At 35.3% G+C, this 20,544-nt stretch overlaps 3 protein-coding genes across 3 annotated transcripts; 2 read left to right on the top strand and 1 right to left on the bottom strand.

The window, feature by feature from the left end:
- Positions 1 to 5,605: 5,605 nt before the first annotated feature.
- Positions 5,606 to 6,363, top strand: LOTGIDRAFT_158381 (hypothetical protein; the record flags this gene model as incomplete). Its single annotated transcript, XM_009051545.1, has 2 exons — positions 5,606 to 5,728; positions 5,899 to 6,363. 2 exons carry the CDS (start codon positions 5,606 to 5,608, stop codon positions 6,361 to 6,363), a joined length of 588 nt encoding a protein of 195 aa, XP_009049793.1.
- Positions 6,364 to 10,219: 3,856 nt separating this feature from the next.
- On the bottom strand, positions 10,220 to 10,459 carry LOTGIDRAFT_113292 (hypothetical protein; the record flags this gene model as incomplete). The annotated part of the gene is made up of 1 exon (XM_009051544.1): positions 10,220 to 10,459. A coding segment is annotated over one exon (240 nt), but the record flags the coding sequence as incomplete, so codon positions are not given.
- A 6,149-nt stretch (positions 10,460 to 16,608) lies between these two features.
- LOTGIDRAFT_113614 (hypothetical protein) lies at positions 16,609 to 19,495 on the top strand (the record flags this gene model as incomplete). Its single annotated transcript, XM_009051543.1, has 8 exons — positions 16,609 to 16,885; positions 16,989 to 17,173; positions 17,313 to 17,472; positions 17,717 to 17,828; positions 18,085 to 18,235; positions 18,417 to 18,561; positions 18,898 to 19,063; positions 19,183 to 19,495. The coding sequence occupies 8 exons, from the start codon at positions 16,609 to 16,611 to the stop codon at positions 19,493 to 19,495; spliced, it is 1,509 nt and encodes a 502-aa protein (XP_009049791.1).
- Between the last annotated feature and the right edge of the window lie 1,049 nt (positions 19,496 to 20,544).

Below are 20,544 nucleotides of genomic sequence, written 5' to 3'. Positions count from 1 at the left end.
ACATTCAACAAGACCTATCCCGATGTTCCCATAAAAGGTGTACTTCATGGTGCTGGTGTAACACGAGACTCATCTCTATTTAAAATGACTGAAGAACAGATGACAGAATGTTTCAACCCAAAGATTTCCGGAGCATGGAATTTACATCAGGCTACCATGTATATGAATCTTGATTTCTTTATACTACATTCATCCATCACAGCTGTCCTTGGTGCACCTGGACAAAGTAATTATGGTGTTGGGAATGCTTTTCAGGACAGTTTAATATCTGTAAGAAAAAAATTATCCCTACCTATACAGACGTTGAACTGGGGACCATTGGATATGGGAATGTTAGAAAAGGGAAAGGGAAATGATAGAACAAGAATTACTATATCCAGTACTGGTTACCAATTGATTGGAAAAGACGAAATAGATGTTTGTCTTGAAACTGCTATTTTATCTAATAAAAAACAAATTATGATTACTAAGTTTGATATGGAAAAACTGAGAGATGTTATTGACCTGAATTCCGACCAATTCACTAAACATAGATTATACCATATTCTACCAAACACAGCTACTGAACATAATACTAATTCAACATCATCAACACCATTTCCAATAGACACTCTGAAAGATGCTGATGAAGTAGAAAGACCAAGAATCATAGAAGCTTATGTCTTAAAACTGATTAGAAAAATCTTGTCTCTGGCAGACCTTATGATTACTCCTACAACAAGTCTGATAGATGCTGGTATGGACTCGATGTTAGCTATGACATTGGTAAACCAGGTGAAGAAAGATATCGCAGTCAAAATACCACTTAATTTACTATTTGACCCTGAAACAAATGTCTTAACGTTAGCTAGATTTATCGGAAAGGAATATGGTGGCAGCAATATCCACGTAGCAATTGTTGAAAACCAGGATGATGTTTTTGATGAAAGCAGAATTTCATTTCCAGAATTAAGATATTTACAATTAGATAACTTACCGACATATAAATCCAACTATCATGTGATAGATTTATATTTTGGCAATCTTCGTTTGGACAAGGACATGCTCATTAATATAATCAAAACAGTGGTTATACGTAATCCTATCTGTACTGCGGTATATGATTGGCACGGAGACTCACCAAAAGAAAGGACAGATGTAAAAAAATCTTTCTTAGATGTAGAGAGTGCTTTAGACATTTGTGAAGTTAAAGCGGACGAACCTAATATTGAAAAGATCTTTAGTAGAAGACAATTTGATAAATTTGATACCAGGTCCAAAGGAACAGTCAGATTTACATTCGTCCTGGATAAGAACAGTACGAGATTAAGCATAGTATTAAGTCACGTGGGGTTTGACTTAATGGGTGTTAATTTGTTTTTGAGGGATTTCGTGAATTGTATTGGACATGTTCAGCAGCATTTATCTCTAGAAAGTCTTCCAAAGCCCATTGAGCATCAGACATCAGTGTGTAAGATATTAGACCAAATAAGATATTTCGACCAGCAAACAAAAGCTCTTGACGAATTTTGGTCACAACAGATTAAGAAAGGTGTTCCAAGAGTCACACTAGATATAAACAGGGACTATTTTCCGAAGAAAGACCATGCTGACGTTTGCGAAAAATTTTTGCCGCTAGATACCCAGCAATTATGTGACTCGCTCGCCAAATCCATCGGTACAAGTACATTTAGGCTATATTTGACAATTTATCAGCTTTTACTGAGTATACGATCTAAATCTCAAAGAGTTTTCGTCATTTCCACAGTAGATCTACGACAGTACTCTGTTCAGTTATTGGATAGAATAGAATGCATTTCAAACCACATACCAATATTTGCCGACATACCAGAATCAACTACAACCTTCAAGCAATTTCTAAAAACAAACACGGAGGACATCAGTAAAACAATCGAACACGGCATGTTTCCATACACAGAAATAGTGAAACTTATCCCAGAAGGACAAAATAAAGATCTACACAGACATGAAATTATTCTCAATGATGTTACTTTTGTAAGTGAATTGAATCGGTTGGCCCAAGATGCAAATTCCGATTTGAAAATTGGGGGTGAAAATCCGTATACAAGAGTTGAGGCAGTTTTGAAAATATTGGTAGATAGGATAGCCAATACAACTACATTTAGATTGATGTTGGGAGGCGACCTCTATGATCAAGATGATGCTGACGAGTTTGTTTCAGCTTTGATGACGATGTTACATACAGTATCCTCAAATCCTAACACAACTATACAACAACTTCAAGACAAATTTAAACCCAATATCGCAGGTAACGTACCGTTCGTTATATTTGAGAAACATATCATCTCCAATGTTTGATTTAAGTTATATTTCATATTGAGACTTGAAGCAAGCACCAACTGTATTATAACCTCCATTACCTGGAAATTTACGTTTCACTTTTCGAAATATGGAATGATTTATAGAGGATTTACAAGAAAGTTAAAGGTTTCGGCTACAAAATACCTAATTATACAAAATAAAAGTATCGATGGCAACGTAAATTGAAGCTGTATAATGGAGTTACCTCCCTTCCAATAAGTTCCAACTTTATATTTTTGTTCCCGGAAAGTGTGATACCATTGTGACATATTTTACGTGGGTATATGAAAATAAGAGTTGAATTAGTGACCGTGATCATATTAGATACCACAACTAATTTGAAATTGAATTACAAATTTCAAAACGATTTGTCTCGCGAGTATCTCAATCTCTTATTTCCTCGTGTTTTCGACATATCATAAAAATTTGTCATACGTTTTCAGACTTATTATTGTTTTGTATAGGTTTGTTTAAGAAGAAGAGCTTAATTGGCTTTAGTGGCGTTGACGTTTCTGTTGATAGAAACGGCGGCACAATACAGATTGGAAGAAGATCGATCAGGTTTAAAGATGTCAAAAACGTTCATACCAAACAAGGTACGAAGCGTAAGCGAAGTCCTAAACTTGATGCATTGTTCTGATAAATACAAACATACTTGTACAATCATTTTCCACGTTGCTTGCGTCTCTGTTAAATCTCTCAATATCAATATTGTGACAGGTCAATGGTCTAGTTCTCAGCCAATAGCTAACAAGATTTATAGAGATTTAAAGACCTATCGTAGACAGTCAAAAGCATTTGTATAATTTTCTGATAAGAAAAAATATGAGTGCTGGAGTGCACCATTCGTTTTTATAAGCTCACATAAAAAGGAGTATATTACAATCCCTCGGCAGTTCCGTCCGACTGTTCTCATATGTGGTAGCCATAATGAAGGCTTCAGTTTTTATCCGATCTTTGTGAAACTTGGTATGCATGTATATATTGATTAAGTGTCTGTCAAGTTCGAATTTGTAAAACATGAGTCGCATTTGGCTTGTAGATACGATAGATGCTACAGTTTTTATCCGATCTTTCTGTCAAGTTCGATGTCAGTAACAATCGGATGAACGGTGTTTGAGTTAATTTCCTCGTCAAATTTGGCTTGTTACCAAGATATAGGCGGCAGCTGCTTGATGCCACCTGGTATGCATGTGCCTGTTGATAGGGTTTTGGAGTTGCCCTTCACTTTAAAATTTGATGTTTTTGAGCTGCAAATGCATGATTAAGATCTGTATGTCCCTAAGTTTCTTCCAGCTGCGTATATTACTGACATGCTATCATGATCTTTCAGCGTGTTCTGGCACTCTAGGATAAACTTCATGTGCTTCATGAAAACTACGATATCAAATTTGATCCTTATAGACAAAATTACATTTACAATATTTCAGGTAAAGGCAGAAATACATTAGTAATACAATCAGCATCAAAAACCTATCGAATTACTTACCAAACTGATGATAAAACTGTTTTACCACTGGTGAATTACATTCTACGAGTCCACACAAATAATGTTGGTCGAAAAGATAATTAAATGCTTTTAATGAAAGACTGTAATCACTTTAATATTATCCCTTTAACCCTTTTAGTTTTCGTTTTTCCTTGAATTATATTTATTTTTTTTATCTTTATGCATATTTTGTGCAATCGAGGGGGGCAATTTAGCAAAGCACCTTGACAGACGATTAAACGTCGGGAAACAGACTTTCATGGAGTATTTTAGTTTTTGAAGAACAAGATTGGAATCCTGCTGTTCTGTATCAACCTACAGCATGCTTCCAATCTGTGTAGCCTTCAGTGATGAATTTTTATGCACCCGCAGATGTATTGTGAAACACCCGACATGGAAATCAAAAAGGGGCGTTCCTTGACACTGAATAATCCAGCCATGGAAATCGATCATACCAGCTGTTACTAAAATGGCGACCAGACCTCGCTGGAAATTTTATTCTCGGTTGCTTTGGAACGTCTTTTTTTCCAATGTCACCTGGTACTCCTGTCTTTTTAAAGCATCTTGATACTGCATCCGTTGTGTTGCCCGCTGTGGTTTGATACCATTGTCAGTCGTAGTAGTGTCGGAACCATCAAGCAATTTGTCTTTTTTGATCAAATATTTATCAGGCTACGGGCCTGAATTTATTCCCCCGGCCCCTGCCACTTTCAATAATTTTATCATTTTGAATAGTGAAAGAATGGCCTGTGCGACAACCATCCGCCTCTTCCCACTCCCCCCCTCTTCACCTTATGCTTCCTGGAGATTCGATCTCTTTGTAAATATGAACCTTTGCAGTATTTCATATAGATGATGTGTCACAGTAGTTGAAATTATATAAACGATGTATTTTGAGTTTTATCCATTGCATGTTTATATTGTATACATGCAAATTATATAACTTAATTTGAAATATTTATCTATTCTTTTACAAATATTATTAAACATTTATTCGTATTATAGAATTATTAAGTGATTAACTAATGTTACTCGCTATGATATGCAGACAAGATAAAACTTTTGCATTTTTTAACCTAGTTTCCTTCTTTCATTGGTGTATGTCGGAGGATCTGACATGATTAAGGCTCCTAGTCGTTGGACGGAATAATGAAGCTGTTGCTAGAGGCTTAGATCCCAATGGGAAATCGAAAAAGTGGACTAGTGAATTAGGAAGATATGTCGTATGACATACTGGATTTTTCCCCCGTATTGCAGGGCGTGAAACAAGTGGCGGCGCCAGTGAGGGGAATGGGGGGATGCTCCATTAGAGGCATGTGACATGACGCCTCCACGTAGTTGATGCATTTTGAATTCAGTCTCGCTAGTTCTATAAATAGTACTTAAATCGTAGATCGAAGATATAACCAATATACATAAGCAATACAAATGCAGAAATAATTGTCATTTCTATCATGATCACCAATCCATTTGATGAAATATTGCGAATATCAACACAAATTCTTTTTCATCAAATCACTTCCGGTCTTAAATGAGATATTAGCACGTGCCGTATATTGTCATTGTAGCTCTTGCTCTCGAAGTGTGAAGACGTGGCCTTCACTGCCGCAAATTATTTTCGAATTTACGTAGATAGAACTTGGCTTCCCTTTTTACCAGTTCACGTTACATTGAAAGTCACTTTGGTCCTTATAATTACTTACGACTACGACCATAATAATATCTTCAACTCGTACGAGTTGTTGTTTATTTTACGACAATCGTCGAAAGAGACGTGGTCTCATTTTCGGCAATATGGCGGATGACAAAGTTAAAAATAACTTGAGAAGCAATTCGTCCATAAATAACGAACTTGATTGGGAAGATTTGGAATTTACTCTTCTGTCAACTGATCCACCTCTCACGACAGGACTAAAGGTGTGGGCTCGATTTCACAATCTCAGACCTCGGTCTTGCCATTTACTTCGACAATCGGTACGACTACGAACACATCTCAAATTCAGCCTGCACAGAACCGATTTAAGAAGTCTTCATCCAAATCTAAAACTGAAGACAATAGAAATGATGAGATCATTAATATTTTGAAGAATATAAGAGATGAACAGGCACAGCAGGCAGCCAGACTTGTGAAATTAGAAGGCATGTCCTGTGAATATGATGATGAGTATTATGATTTTGAAGATGGCCCAGATGACAGACCCCAGGCCAAGGAATGTTTAAATGATGAGGACGAATTGTCAGACATTGGTGGAAGTCCTGGACTTTTGAAAAGGAAAGTTGAAGAGTCACCAGCCCAAACTAGTAATCACACCACCACTGAAAATTGCTTTTCATCGATGTCAAAAAGGATCAAGCCGTCTGATTCAATAGTTGATAAAACTGTGGATGAAGTTTTGGCCAATAATATAAATGAACTTTTCAGACAAGGAATGAGCGATGACCAATATGATGCGCTTATAAAAGATGAAGCCACAGACAGGCCAACAAATTGTGATGCGTTAGTCACAGCAAAAACCAATCAACTAGTATGGGACATCAAAAACATCAGATAGAAAAATAAGGCTGTTCAAGCATCGATCGTTAAGTCTGCCATTGTTCTTACTAAGGCCGTTGATAGCTTGGCAGACCTGACCCGTACACCAAATTTGCTGTCCGAGGATATGCCTAACATAATTGGAAAATTAAATGATGACCTCTCTTTGCTGGGCCATTCAAACAGACAGATCAATCTTACTAGAAGAGAGTTTAAGGCAAGAATTCTCCCCTCTATGTGCCCAGAGTCAGCCATACACCAAATTTCTATTTGGAGATGACGTTCTGAAACTGGCGAAAGAAATAGCAGACTGTAGCCGCATAGGGCACAAATTGCAGAATACCTCTCAACAATTCTCCGGAGGAAGACTACGGAGAAAACTATTTGCACAAGGTGGCAAATTATGGAGAGGTAGTAAAAGAGGCAATTACTCTTTTGGTTCATAAAATAGACAGTTTTCAAAAAACTAGAAGCGGGGGATGGGGCACTCCAGAAAGAGAAGAAAAACAAATAAGCACAAAAAATGAGGTGAGTTTTTCTGCTGGTTGATTAACAAAATTTTCCTTAGCTTGGGAAAAAATAATTTGTGATGTTCACATTTTGGACATAGTTAATCATTGTCATATAGAATTGATAAATAGAATACCCCCAATCCAAAATTGGTTTACTTATGAATCACAATTTAACGAAGTAGAAACTAAAGCTATTAATTCAGAAGAAGCAGAACATGCTCGGTAATAATGTTATTGTTGAAGTCTTTTTGTGTCTCCCATTTTTGTCCGACCGAAAAAAAATGGTGAGCTGAGAATGATTTTGAACTTGAAAAAGTTCAATGAGTTCATACCTTACCGACATTTTAAAATGGATACTTTTGAAAGTACCTTGAATCTGGTGACTAAAGATTGTTTTATGAGTTCTATAGACATTCGTCATGCTTATTATTCAGTCGGAATAGCTAAAGAGCATCAGAAGTTTTTTCGTTTCAAGTGGCAGGGTAAATGATATCAATACACTTGCTTACCCAATGGATACTCTTTGGCGCATTGCTTTTTACGAAACTAATGAAACCAGTCTACGCTACACTCCGAAATTCCGGCATTCTTAGTGCAGGGTACATTGATGATAGTCTTCTGTTAGGACAGACTGAGTCTGAATGCAAGAATAGCTTAGATCAAGCTGTTAGTCTTATGCAAAGATTGGGGTTCATAGTCCACCCCTCAATCCAACACAACAGATAACATTTCTAGGTAATGACTCTAATGATATGATTGTATTTCTTCCAGAAGAGAAGAAAAAATTACATAGCTGCAGAATGTCTAAGAAAGATATTGTTTCAATTAGAGATTTAGCCCATGTTATTGGCTGATTGATTTCCAGTTTCTCTGCAGTTGACTATGGCCCTCTGTTTTATCGAAATTTAGAGCAAAGCAAGATAAAGCTTTAAAAGAAAATAACGGTAACTTTGATATATTTGTTAAAATAAATAGTAGCATGCTTGACTGAGTTGGCGTTGTGGTGCTCTAATATACACACACAAACGCGAAAAATATCGCATGGTAACCCTGATGTGACTATAACAACTGATTCGTCACTTGAAGGGTGGGGTGCCATCCTAGAACCAACCACTGAAACTGGTGGACGTTGGAATGACGATGAAAGAATGCATCATATCAATTACATAGAGTTGCTATCTGTTCTGTTTGCTTTGAAGTCTTTTGAAAAGCATGTTGTGCGTTTTAAGCATATTAAAATATTATGTGACAATACTACTTCAGTCAGTTATATAAATAATATGGGAGGAATCAAATCTGAACCATTGAACAGGTTAGCCACAACAATATGGCTCTAGTGTAAAGACCGTAATTTGTGGATTTCTTCCTCTCATATTGCATGAAAGGACAATACCGAGGCTGACCGGTACTGAAGAGTTTTTAATGATAGCATAGAGTGGAAACTTAAACTTGACATTTTCCAAAATATATGTGGGTGGTTTGGCACACCTGAGGTTGATTTATTTGCCTCAAGGCATAATAAACAGATGGCCCCTTTTGCCTCTTAGAAGCCAGACCCAGATTCCACTTATGTGGATGCATTCAGTATTGACCGGAATCATTTTAAGCTAATTTATATGTTTCCTCCTTTCAGGTTAATGACTCGTTGTATCAAGAAGATACTAGAGGACGGGGCTACAGGAATAGTCATCGCACCTCTCTGGCCACCTCAACTTTGGTTTGCTCAAATTATGGAAATACTGATAGACAATCCAGTAATAATTCCTCGAGTGAAGAAGTTACTCACTCTCCCGAACAAACCAGATCAACACCATTCCCTGCAGAAGAAGTTAGTCCTGATTGATTTGCTTTCAGAAAAATCTACAACAATACTCCTGGCCTCTTGGAAAGAGGGCACTAAGAAACAATATTCAAACTTCATACAAAGATGGCTACGATAAAGTAGTGAAAGGAAAATTAGTTGCCTTCAACCCTCTTTAGAACATATAATAACTTTTTGACACTGTTATTTGATTCAGGCTTAAGTTATAGCTCAATAAACACTGCTAGATCGGCGTTATCAGCCACAGGAATAGTGATTGACGGACACTCCTTGGGAAAGCATCCAGTGATAGTAAAATTTTTTCAGAGTGTGTTTAATCTTAGACCCGCTCGCCCGCGACACTGAGGGCCGTATGCTGCGGTCGAACTTTAGTCATACTTTACTCAAAGTCGAGCTTAAGTCAGACTTTAGGTATGCTGCGCTCGATCTTTGATGTAAGCCATGCTTTACTCGAGCGTTTCGTGGACAAAACTAAAGTAAAGTCTAAGATAGGGTGGTAGCAGACTTCAGCCGTACTTTATATACGTTTGCGATTGAAATGGTGACAATGGAAGATTATTTCAACCAATTACACCAAATTATAGATATTTACCATGTGGAGAAGAGATTGACAGACCGCTCAAATCCTATGGAAGATCTAGACGAGAGTGAATTTACAAAACGCATAAGATTTTCAAAGGATGGCGTTCTGCATATTTTTGAAATGATTTCAATCATCGATGTGACCAAACTGTACATATCCCACCATTACTACAGTTATTGGTATGTCTTCGTTGGTATGCTAGTGACTCTTTCCAAATAAACGTGGGGGACATAATGGGCGTTCATCAATCCAGTGTCTCCCGAATAGTGAAATTGGTATCAAGGGCTATGACTATTCATAGGCCCGAGGTTATTACGTTTCCAGATGAAAATGAAATAAAAACAATACAACGAGGTTTTTACGACATTACGCAGTTTTCGGGGATAATTGGAACAATTGGCTGTACACGTGGAACCCATGGCGATTTCTGTGTTGGAACTGTATTTGTATCTGGACACAATGTCCCACTGGTAACAGTGGCTGATGCTGATGTGGATCGCGTAAATATAAATAAATGTGTTGAATATAGAAATGAAAATTAAATTAGCTACGTAAAATATAATCATATATTTATGAAAAATTCAGCACCAGTGCAAAAGGAGTTGTTTAAAGTAAGGTGCTACGTAACAGTTCGAATCATTCATATGCAACTTATTTCGAAACGTGAAATCAGTCTCGTAATTTATCTTCTTTCGAAATTTCCACAGCGCTTGTCAAAATCGAAGTGACATATTGACATCTACTTTTTATTGAAATTGGATTTGCGGATTTGAGAAGTTCAATTTATGTATAATCAGAGGACTGTATCCCTTTAACTAACCTGACGTCGGTTGAGCCAAAGTGAAGCTATCTTGATGGAAATCCATATCGTTATCAAAGTCATTCTGCAGAGGGTGCATTTGTGCCGGTATCATAGCACACGTCTTCTGATTTGAGTTACTAGAATCCATTGTCTCCACTATACCACCACCAGTTTTCTTTCTCTCTTTTTTTCCATCGCTTCAGATTTTTTTGCCTTCATTTTTAAATTATTCCAGCATTTCTTTAACTGCTTGTGATCTCGTTTAAAGCAAGTGGTCATGGAACAAAAATTCGCCTCTATTTCTCTCCCCGCCTTTTCCTTCCTTTGTATGGACCGAATATCATTTTGTTTCGACTCCAATACACCCTTAAACTCATCCACTATATCGATAAGGAATTTCTGTTAAATTACAGTAAGTTGGGGTGTCTTCTTCTTGGTTTTTCTGAGGCGACGACATATCTGACATCTTGAATATTCAATCAAATTATGATTTGTAATGACCCTGATGCGTATTTATAGTAAAGACCCCACGGAAAAGCACATGAGAAACATGCCAAATTCTTGCTGTCCGTAAGTGTCCGATCAAAATTTTAGTTAAAATATGTATCAATCACTTTTTCTATTAACAAATGTATTAGAAGTTAAATTATAATTCTTTGAGTTATCGTTGGTGTTCCGTACATACATAGAAGAAGTTAAACTTAGCAAAGATAAGTTTAAGTTGAAGCCATGCATACCGAAATGAATTAGTTACAAAGTCGAGCTCAGGCGAAACTTTAGAAAGTCTGACTTTACCCGAAGTCTGACTTAGCGTTAAGTTCAAGCGCAGCATACGGCCCTTAGTTACGTGGGACGCTGGAGACGTCTTAGTGTTCTTAAAGAAACTTTCTCCCTTGAAGAACTTGAGCCTGAAACAACTAACTATGAAACTTACTATGTTGATAGCATTAACAAATGCTCTCCGAGTTCATTCTATCCATCTGATACCTATACAAAGTCTAGTAAAAACTAAGTTTGAGTATTGTTTCGAACTTTGTGGTTTATAGAAACATAGCAGGCGGGAAAAAGTGTACAGTGTGTGTATTTAAAAGCTTCCCCTCCAGATAGGAGACTTTGTGTCTATTCAACAGTTAAGGAATATCTGTTAAGAACAGAAAGTTTGCGAAAGAACAAAAGTTTTGTGAAGCCTCACAGGAAGGTTTCTAGAGACCCAGTCTCAAGGTGGATTATAGATGTAATGAAAAATTCAAACATCGATACTTCCGTATATGGGTCACATAGTGTTCGTTCCGCTGCTTGTTCTAAAGCACATTTAAAATCCATCCCAGTTGGAGATATCCTTAAGGCAGGAGGGTGGAGCAGTGCAGGAACTTTTTACAAATTCTACAAGAAGGACATCCTGACTAATTCAAATTCAAATTTTATTGATGCAGTATTGCATGTTTGAATAGTTATGTTAACATGTACACCTTTTGTTTATTATATAAAATATTGATAAAACCTGCTTTGAAGTCTCATTTAAGACCGGAAGAGATATGACGACAAAGAATTTAAAAAATTGACGAGACTTACCTTGGTTAAAGTTGAAGTCAATTTTATATTCTGTGAGTCATAGGACTCACTGTAGGGATTAAATGCCACCCTTCCCTCCCTATATATTGTATGGTTGCGAACCTACAAATCACTCCATTTGTTTCAACTTTAAATTTTTTAAATTTCTCAACAATATACATCAATAGCAGGTTACAATACATATTTGAATTATTTTGGTTAAATCAAAAGCAATTAACTCAAAAATCGTTCATCGAAAACGATGTACTCAAAAGTATACATAAACATACCAAGAATAGTTCAAATCCAGGGTTATTTGTATACATACAATATATTTCTTAAGCACGTCCCATGAACAAATTGAGATCGATATTCCTGCAGGAATAATGATGTGCTTTCAGACGATAATAGAAACGAATTATGATTATGAATTATTCGAAGTCATTCTCTTGTATCTGATTTTCGTTTACTGATGGAAATGAGATATTCATAAATTTGTACGAATAAAAAATATCTGGTTTTTGACATGTTCTATTGACATGTCAAATATTGTTTTTCGTGTAAGAACTTATTAAAAACAAAAGGTATAAAGTTGTAAGGTATATAGCATCGACATATTGATGGACCAATGTGACGGATGTCGAACTCCTTGACAGAGTGGCGAACTCACTGACATACTGGCGTATGGGGTAGCCCTAACTCTTGCAAGTTGTAACCACGGGTTGAAATATTGAATTTGAATTGCCAAAATCAAGATATCTTGTATTCATTTAGCAATCCTCGGCAGTTTCCGTAAAGCTGGATCTGTCTCGGTTATAAATAAATTTCGTTGTGTCTTCGTGGGTGTCTTCCCACATCGCCCCTTTCATGTTTAAATGATCACATATTTTCCATAATTATATAATCAAATGTACTGTACCACTGTTGTACTTTTATCTTGAATCATTGCAGTGTCGTGAACCGATATACATTAGATTTATATAGGTGGTGCCGGAAGAACTATTAAACTGGGCAAACAAAGTTTATACACATTTATCTAAATCAATGTCATACAAAAGGGTAATATATCAAATACGTACATTTTAAATTGCTGAGAATATCAAATCATGGGTTCTTATTCAAAAACGTTACATTTTTTGTTATATTCTAATCTGAAGAGTTGCTCACAAACAAAAAGTTGAATACGTAATGAAATACTCTGTCCCATTTAAATATATTATGTATATATGATTAAATACGTTTGAGAGTTTTTGGAATATTTAAAATCCGCATCCCCAGGTATATACCGAGGGAAAAAGTTTGAAATATCATAAAATCACGAGTAGAAGTGTTTAAAAAAGTCTTTTAAAACCAGACTCATTTGTTCATTTTAAGAAGTAAATAAATAAAGTTGAAAAAGGGGTGCTATTCGTGCCCTCAAGAATCGGCCAGTTCGTCTAAAGAAGAGGCGATATCCTGCAAAGTGTAATTCGTGCTTACAAATTTGATTAATTCAGCCGGCGACCAGTGTATAGACTTACCTTTTGTCTAGATATTGAAACATAGTTGGGTCAGACAGGGATATTTTGTCACTGAATCCGAGGTATTTTAGGGATTTAATATAGAATACCCCAGCAATATGTCATGAATTAAATGCCAACAGAACTATAAAATAGATTTATAGGTAATTGCTTTGTGATTCTCACAATGTGCAAAGCTCAACCACTCAAAAATTTACTTGATGGAAATTTTGTAAAAATTTGGCTGCCCCTTCTGAAATTGTGCTTCAAAATAACCAAATATTTGACTGAAAATTGAATTCTGTAAAATAAAATTTAAGAACAATATTTCTTTTCATTTGTTGGATATTCTATCAACCCGAAAACAATTTCTCAAGACTCTTTTGCGCTTGACATTTCAAACAACTGGCAAAATAAGGTTTTGAAACCACTGTGGTAGTAGATCCTTCTTTGATTGAAGTGTGCTGGAAATTTTTCCCGATTACTTGTTATACTATAATCGCTTGGAAGTTGGATTTCTTACAGCCAGTAGGAAGTATAGACTTTGATACGTGTTTGGTACATATCTCCGCAATTCAAAATAGGCGCATACATTTCGATTTTAGCGTAATACACCGCGAGGCATTTCTTAAACATAAATGATACACGATATTGCAGTTGTAAATTAGTGGGAATATTTTTGACTGAAGTTGTTAGATTTTCTACATAGGCATAGACATTCCATGACACAATTACAACTTGAATTACACTCACATTATACAATATAAATGACTCTTATTTCGCATGAAAACGTTTACATTAACATTCTGTTAATGTGAGTTCACTGTATAATATTTGCAAGATAACCTACATCATATAATCTCGTCATTTAAAAATTCCATGTCAACTTTACATAAATTTGTATGTATTTACTATGATTTATTTGAGCTTTAAAACTGCGTTTGTGTTTTCCGTCACATGATTAAAATAAAAAAGAATTTCAAAATGATTTCCGTAACAACATAAATAATAAATCTGTCATTGGATTAAAAATTTTCCACTAGTCTTGTGCACAATGAAAGATACCTTGATCTTATATCACGGATAAGCAAACCAATAAAATAACCAAGGACTATGGTTTGGGATGAAATATTATAGCCAACTTCAAGATTTATAAAAAAAGAATGTTCCAGCTTCTTATAACATAATAAATCTTGGAGTAATCAATTGAAATTCATTAAAAGGCAACCACGTTTTATCGAATAAGATTATTGAATATATGTCAAGGGTATAAAGAGATAAGGCCAATAAAATAGATAAAATCCGGGGAACTTGCCAAAAACAAGTATTATGGAATAATTCTACATAATTCATTGCATGGTAAGTCTTAGTATTAAAAATTCCTCTGTCTCATAGCCTATGGTTGACCGATAGATGACTTTCAGAATCGGTCCTAAATAATAGTCGGGGTCATTTTATGGTATACAATACTGAATGAATTTTCACAAATATAATAGGATGTTTAGGAGTAAATACGTTGAAGACGCTCAGTATTTCTTCCAGATGTTGGTCTTCGCTGTAGCATGGCTGCTGTTGATCAGCTGCACCGATGGGCAGCATAAGAAGACTTTCCATATGACAGGTGTTCAAGACCAAAATGGTAAATTCCAAGGAGTAATTAACATACCAATAACAGAGCATATAGACGGCTGGGAAATAGAAATCAAATTTAGCTCACCTGTTACTAATCTAAATGTAGGCATATTTTATATTCCAAGCACTTTTCGACCATTAGGCAAGATGTAAGTTAGTTCATCGTGGCATTAACTCACATTTTTCATTACGTATTGGTACCCCAAAAATATTATTTGTTAAAAATGTACAACGAATCCATAATATTTAGAATTATTAAATCAGAACACAATTTGTGGAAATCTTAGATATCTAAATTGATGACACTATCAATATTTCTAAATTTTAGGAATGGATGGGTGACATCATAAAAACATCCACCGACAATAAAGTATTTACCCTAGTTGATAAACCTCACGTTGGTATACAGGAGCCAGGCAAGACTCTCAGTATTCAAATTTATGGTAGTTACTCAGGTAGTCTTCCTTCAGCTTCAGCGTACTTCATCAATCTCGGTATAGATGATTATAAACCTCCAACATTACCAAACCGTAAGTCATGGGGTGTATATTGTTTTTGCAGGAAAAAAAAGTATAATTTTGTGTCGAGTACTCTGCAGAATCTGTCATAATTGCAGCACCTTTTGAAATGCATTAAATCTGCATGTAGGTGGTTTCTTTAACTTCTGAATATAAATTGAACCGGATAGTGGAACAATGTAAATTGTCAAAAAAGTATACAATTGACTCTAGAAGGCGTATTTTTGGATCGATTTTGCTCGAGTTTTCAGTTTTAGAATCTCACAAGAATATCGTATGTGATAGCAGTTAAAAAAGTTCGAATTTTGAAAATTAATAGCACATATTTTAATTAGTTAAAGATACCTTCTCTCCTATTTCTGTCAATGTCTAGTTTGTGCATATAACGGCGTTCTAGAGTGAATTAGAAGGTGCCATGCTGTAAGTTGAACTTACTGAAGCACCCTGGAACCACACCCACGACTTAATTGACCCACTTTCTTATTTCTTATCCGGATTTCTTCAAATTGGTATGTACTTGAATATTCGATTTGCGGAATGCGCATTACTATCTTGCTTATTTCTTATCCAAAGTTCTTCAAATTTGTTATGTATGTGTATAATCCAATTTTGAATTTGACGGATATATATTGCGTAGTGTGCATAACCAAATTCCTTATTTTTATCCAAATGCCACCAAATTAGGTATGTAAGCGTATAATCAAATTCTGAATTTGATGGAAATGTTGAATTTTGCGCAGTAGGCATGCGCAATACCAACTTCCTTTTTTTTCCAAATTTCATCAAATTTGGTATAAATGTGCATATTAAATCTCAGAATTTGCAACAACACAGAATCATCCAATTTGAACCAATCCAACTACCAACTACTACGACTACCAACAACTACCTAGTTTGCGATGTGCAAACTTCCTTATTTTTTTTATCCAAATCTCACCAAATTTAGTATGTATGCGTATAATCAAATTCTGAACTTGATGGAAATATTGAATTTAGCTGTGCGCATGCGCATTAAAACTGTCTTATTTCTTGATCAAATTTCATTGATTTCGGTATGTATGTGTACGTTATCAAATTCTGAATTTGATGGAAATATTAAATTCGTATTTTGCACATGCGCATTACCAAATTTCTTATTTCTTATCCAAATATCTGTCTACTTATGTACCATTATTTTGTCACACGCCCTGTATCAGTACTGTTAAGGGAACAGTTCTAATTATTTGTAATCTTAACCACCCAATTAGAGGTCTATGTCAGATGACACACTACTACAAACAATTATGTATCTGTTTTATTTTTATGTTTTTTAAAACCATTGCACAGTTTTCGCATCACGTAAAGAATGCTCAAATGTTCACTACACTGTTTCAAAGGGACATTTGTGCCATTTTTTCCCTTTAACCCAAATATCACAAATATTAATCACAAACGAATCACTGACTTTTCAGGTGATCATACTAAATACAACTATGACCAAATTCTTCAATTATCAATTCTCTTCTACGAATCCCAGAGATCTGGTAAACTACCAGCTAATAACAGAATACCATGGAGAGGAGATTCAGCTTTAAATGATAAAGGATCAAATGGTGAAGATTTAACTGGTGGATGGTATGATGGTAAGAATTTTTATTTCACTTATTGGTCAGTGATTTACAGTTAGATTTATTATCATTTCCACTCCTCACTCTGTTTCTCTAAGATCTGATTCTACCTTTTTAGCTGGTGACCATGTCAAATTTGGCCTACCAATGGCATTCTCCACGACAATGTTAACCTGGAGTTTACTGGAATTTCAAGATGCTTACCAGGCTTCTGGACAACTACAACATATGTATGATTCTATTAAATGGCCACTGGATTATTTTCTCAAGGCCCACACGAAACCCAATGAATTCTATGTTCAGGTAAGTATCCATATAAAAACAGTCAAATAAATATGATAAACAAAATAGAGAAATGCAATGAAATGAAACGAAAATTGAACTCACATAATTGAACTGGAACCAGCTATTAAAAGACATAACATAAACATCATATTTATAGGTGGGTGATGGAGGTAAAGATCACAGCTATTGGGGACGACCGGAAGATATGAAAATGGCTCGTCCATCATACAAAATTACTCCTTCTTGTGCCGGAAGTGACGTGGCTGCAGAAACTGCTGCTGCAATGGCGGCTGGATATATGGTTTTTAAAAACAAGGGTGTGTTATTTGAGAATATATCTAGAAAAAATAACCCGGACGCAGTGTTACGATTTTCTCTAATGATCAAAAAAGTAACATTCATTTCACATCTTTAAAAAGGCTGCTACCGAAAATTGAAAAAAAACTTTTAATGTACACAAACAAAATTTTATAGAATCCACACTTACCCAGCTTTATTGCCAACAGTTCGTGATTTATTACATTACAATACTAAATCACAAATTATCATGTATATTTCCAGATTCAGCTTATGCTAATAAACTACTGTCTCACAGTAAACAGTTATATGACTTTGCTCTAGCACATCAAGGTATTTATACACATTGTATAAATGAAGCTGCTGCTTATTACAGGTAATAATGAGTAAACCATAGTCAACTGGATCGACATTCTTCCCAATTATTGTCGTTTTTGAAAAAATCTATAAATAAATCTTTAAATTATCGTTTTTGATCCGTTGTTTGGTCTGTGGGTAATAACATACACCAAAATCTGCAGGTTGTTTTTACTTACAGTTGGATTGTTTGTGCGGTTAATTGCTTATTTTTTAATACTGATGGAGCTATGCCTGTTTCACTCAGAATTTTCAAATATTTACTTGATTTATAGATCTATGGGTTTTAAAGATGAATTAGCCTGGGGCGGAGCCTGGTTATATTATGCCACCAAAGAAGCAAAATACCTGACATCAGCTGAGAAATACCATCAACCCGGTAAATCCTGGGGATTGTCATGGGACGATAAACAAGCTGCCGAACAGGTGCAACAATTATCCCACACTATATAGACCGTATATGTATATTTCCATTTTTCGGAAATCAGAAAGTATTTCCTCCGAATTGCTGAAGATTCAAGAAATAATTTTTATATTAATTAAACTAGTGGAAAATGAGGCAGACTTCATCGCAATTATTTCCAGTGTTATCTGTTTTGTTCAACAGGTTTTATTGTATAAATTGACAAAGAAAGATATATACAAGAAAGATATTGAGGCCACCTTTCAGGACTGGATGCCTGGTGGTGGTATCCCTTATACTCCAAAGGGTCTGGCCTTCAGATTAAAATGGGGAGCTTTAAGATATGCTAGTAAGTACCTTGTAGTACATTCCATTACGAACATTGAGTTGATATGTGAATAAATACCACATCAACGGAAACTCCCATGCCTTCACCGTATACCTATCTGTATGCAAACTAATTTCAGTGACATGCTGTGTTGAAGTTTCTACTCACTAGTTCTAAAACTTCTCATCCTAGATTATTTCAAGGAAAAATGTTTTTCAGTAAAACCACCCGATTCTCACACGAAAACGCGTTACCTTTTTTAATTCCAAACTGAAATACCCTTTTCATCTGTTTGAAACTGTCTATAAGCTCAATAAGCTTCAAATGTTTTGTATATCTGTTTCCATTTTGTTTTAGGTAATATGGCATTCGTCGCTCTTATAGCAGCAGAGGAAGGTCTTCATTCTACTGAATACCGGAAATGGGCTAAGGGTCAAATTCACTATGCCTTAGGAGATACTGGCAGAAGCTATATTGTAGGGTTTGGTAAAAATCCACCAAAACGTCCACATCACAGAGGAAGGTAATACTTGTAAACATAGTTTACATGTACGACTTTAAGATCAATTTCCTTAAATCTGCGTAAATTCCTCTGAAACTTAAGCTCTGTTATTTAATCAGTATTCATCGTGTTCATTGTAGCTCTTGTCCAATGATGCCAGCCCCGTGTGCCTGGTTTGATCAGACTCAACCCGGACCTAATCCACACACTCTTTACGGTGCTTTAGTTGGTGGTCCTGGTAAGAATGATGAGTATAACGATAAAAGGGATGATTATATCCATAATGAAGTTGCAACAGATTATAATGCTGGGTTCCAGGCTTCTATTGCTTGTAAGTATTATTTATTTGACTTTGCAGAGTTAATTCGGATTATAAATGGTTATCTACAAGATCGTGAATGCTATTTGTCAATATTATCATCTTTATATATTTATTTAACGTTTCAGGTCTGAAGTCCCTACATCTTCGAGGAAAATTTGATTAAAAGATAGTAAACCATTGCAATTCTGATTGAACTTTGTTTTCTCTAACTACAGAAGAACGATAGTTTTGTTGGTGCGGGAATAAGTACACTGTGAGCTGTGGGAAATCAGTAGGCCTATTAACGTTTACTTTTTGTCAATACTTTCGTAAATTTAATACTGGCAACAGCATACTATGATGTAGGAGGGAGTCTATTGAAAGTCTTGGTAAAACTTGACTCATCATACTGTTAGGAGAGAGGTTCTAACTCATTGGAAAATAAACTATAAAAAGATGGTAATTATCATTTATTTAAACAAAAACACACCGAAAACCAAGGTAAATAGTAAAGCGGAAATACAAAAACCTTAACCATAATTTTAGCAATGAACCAACACCCATGGGTAAATATCGACAGCAATAAGTTGCTTGAAACAAAATGTCACCATCTGGTACTAATAATATACAAATGTGGTCAAACCACCAGCACTATGAAATGCACATTATGGTGACTGCACACTTGATTCATTTCAATAACTTAAGTTTTATTTATCAAAATTCAGAGGTATCAGTTGAAGAGATCCATTATTCGTCTGAAATGTTTACAACATAACACACCTTCCCCAGTCAATGTATAGAAGAGAAAATTGTATCAAAAACAAACACGTTCTTATCTTTTCAATGAAACAAAAAATAAAAGCAGAAAAAATAATCACGGTGATAGAAAATGTAAATATAAAACATTCAATCGTTATACAATGCCAGGTTAGCAGTGGAAATATATTCACAATGGCGCTGTACAACAAAATTCAAGTTCTGTTTACAGTGATCTCTGCATGCAAGATGCTCAGGAAAAATTTATTCCCATGGGAATTATATTGTTTCAAAAAATTTAGTATCAACCATTATATTTGGACATTCAGAGTAAACTTAATCAAAAACATTATTTCCTAATGCAAATCTTCATTCATTAAAGACCTTTTGATACTGAATTGTACATTGAGCATACAAGCGTTCAGTTTATTGATGAATAAAGAAA

This window comes from Lottia gigantea, assembly GCF_000327385.1.
Source record: "Lottia gigantea unplaced genomic scaffold LOTGIsca_17, whole genome shotgun sequence".
NCBI lineage: Eukaryota > Metazoa > Mollusca > Gastropoda > Lottiidae > Lottia > Lottia gigantea.
This window is presented reverse-complemented; position numbering and strand designations above follow the sequence as displayed.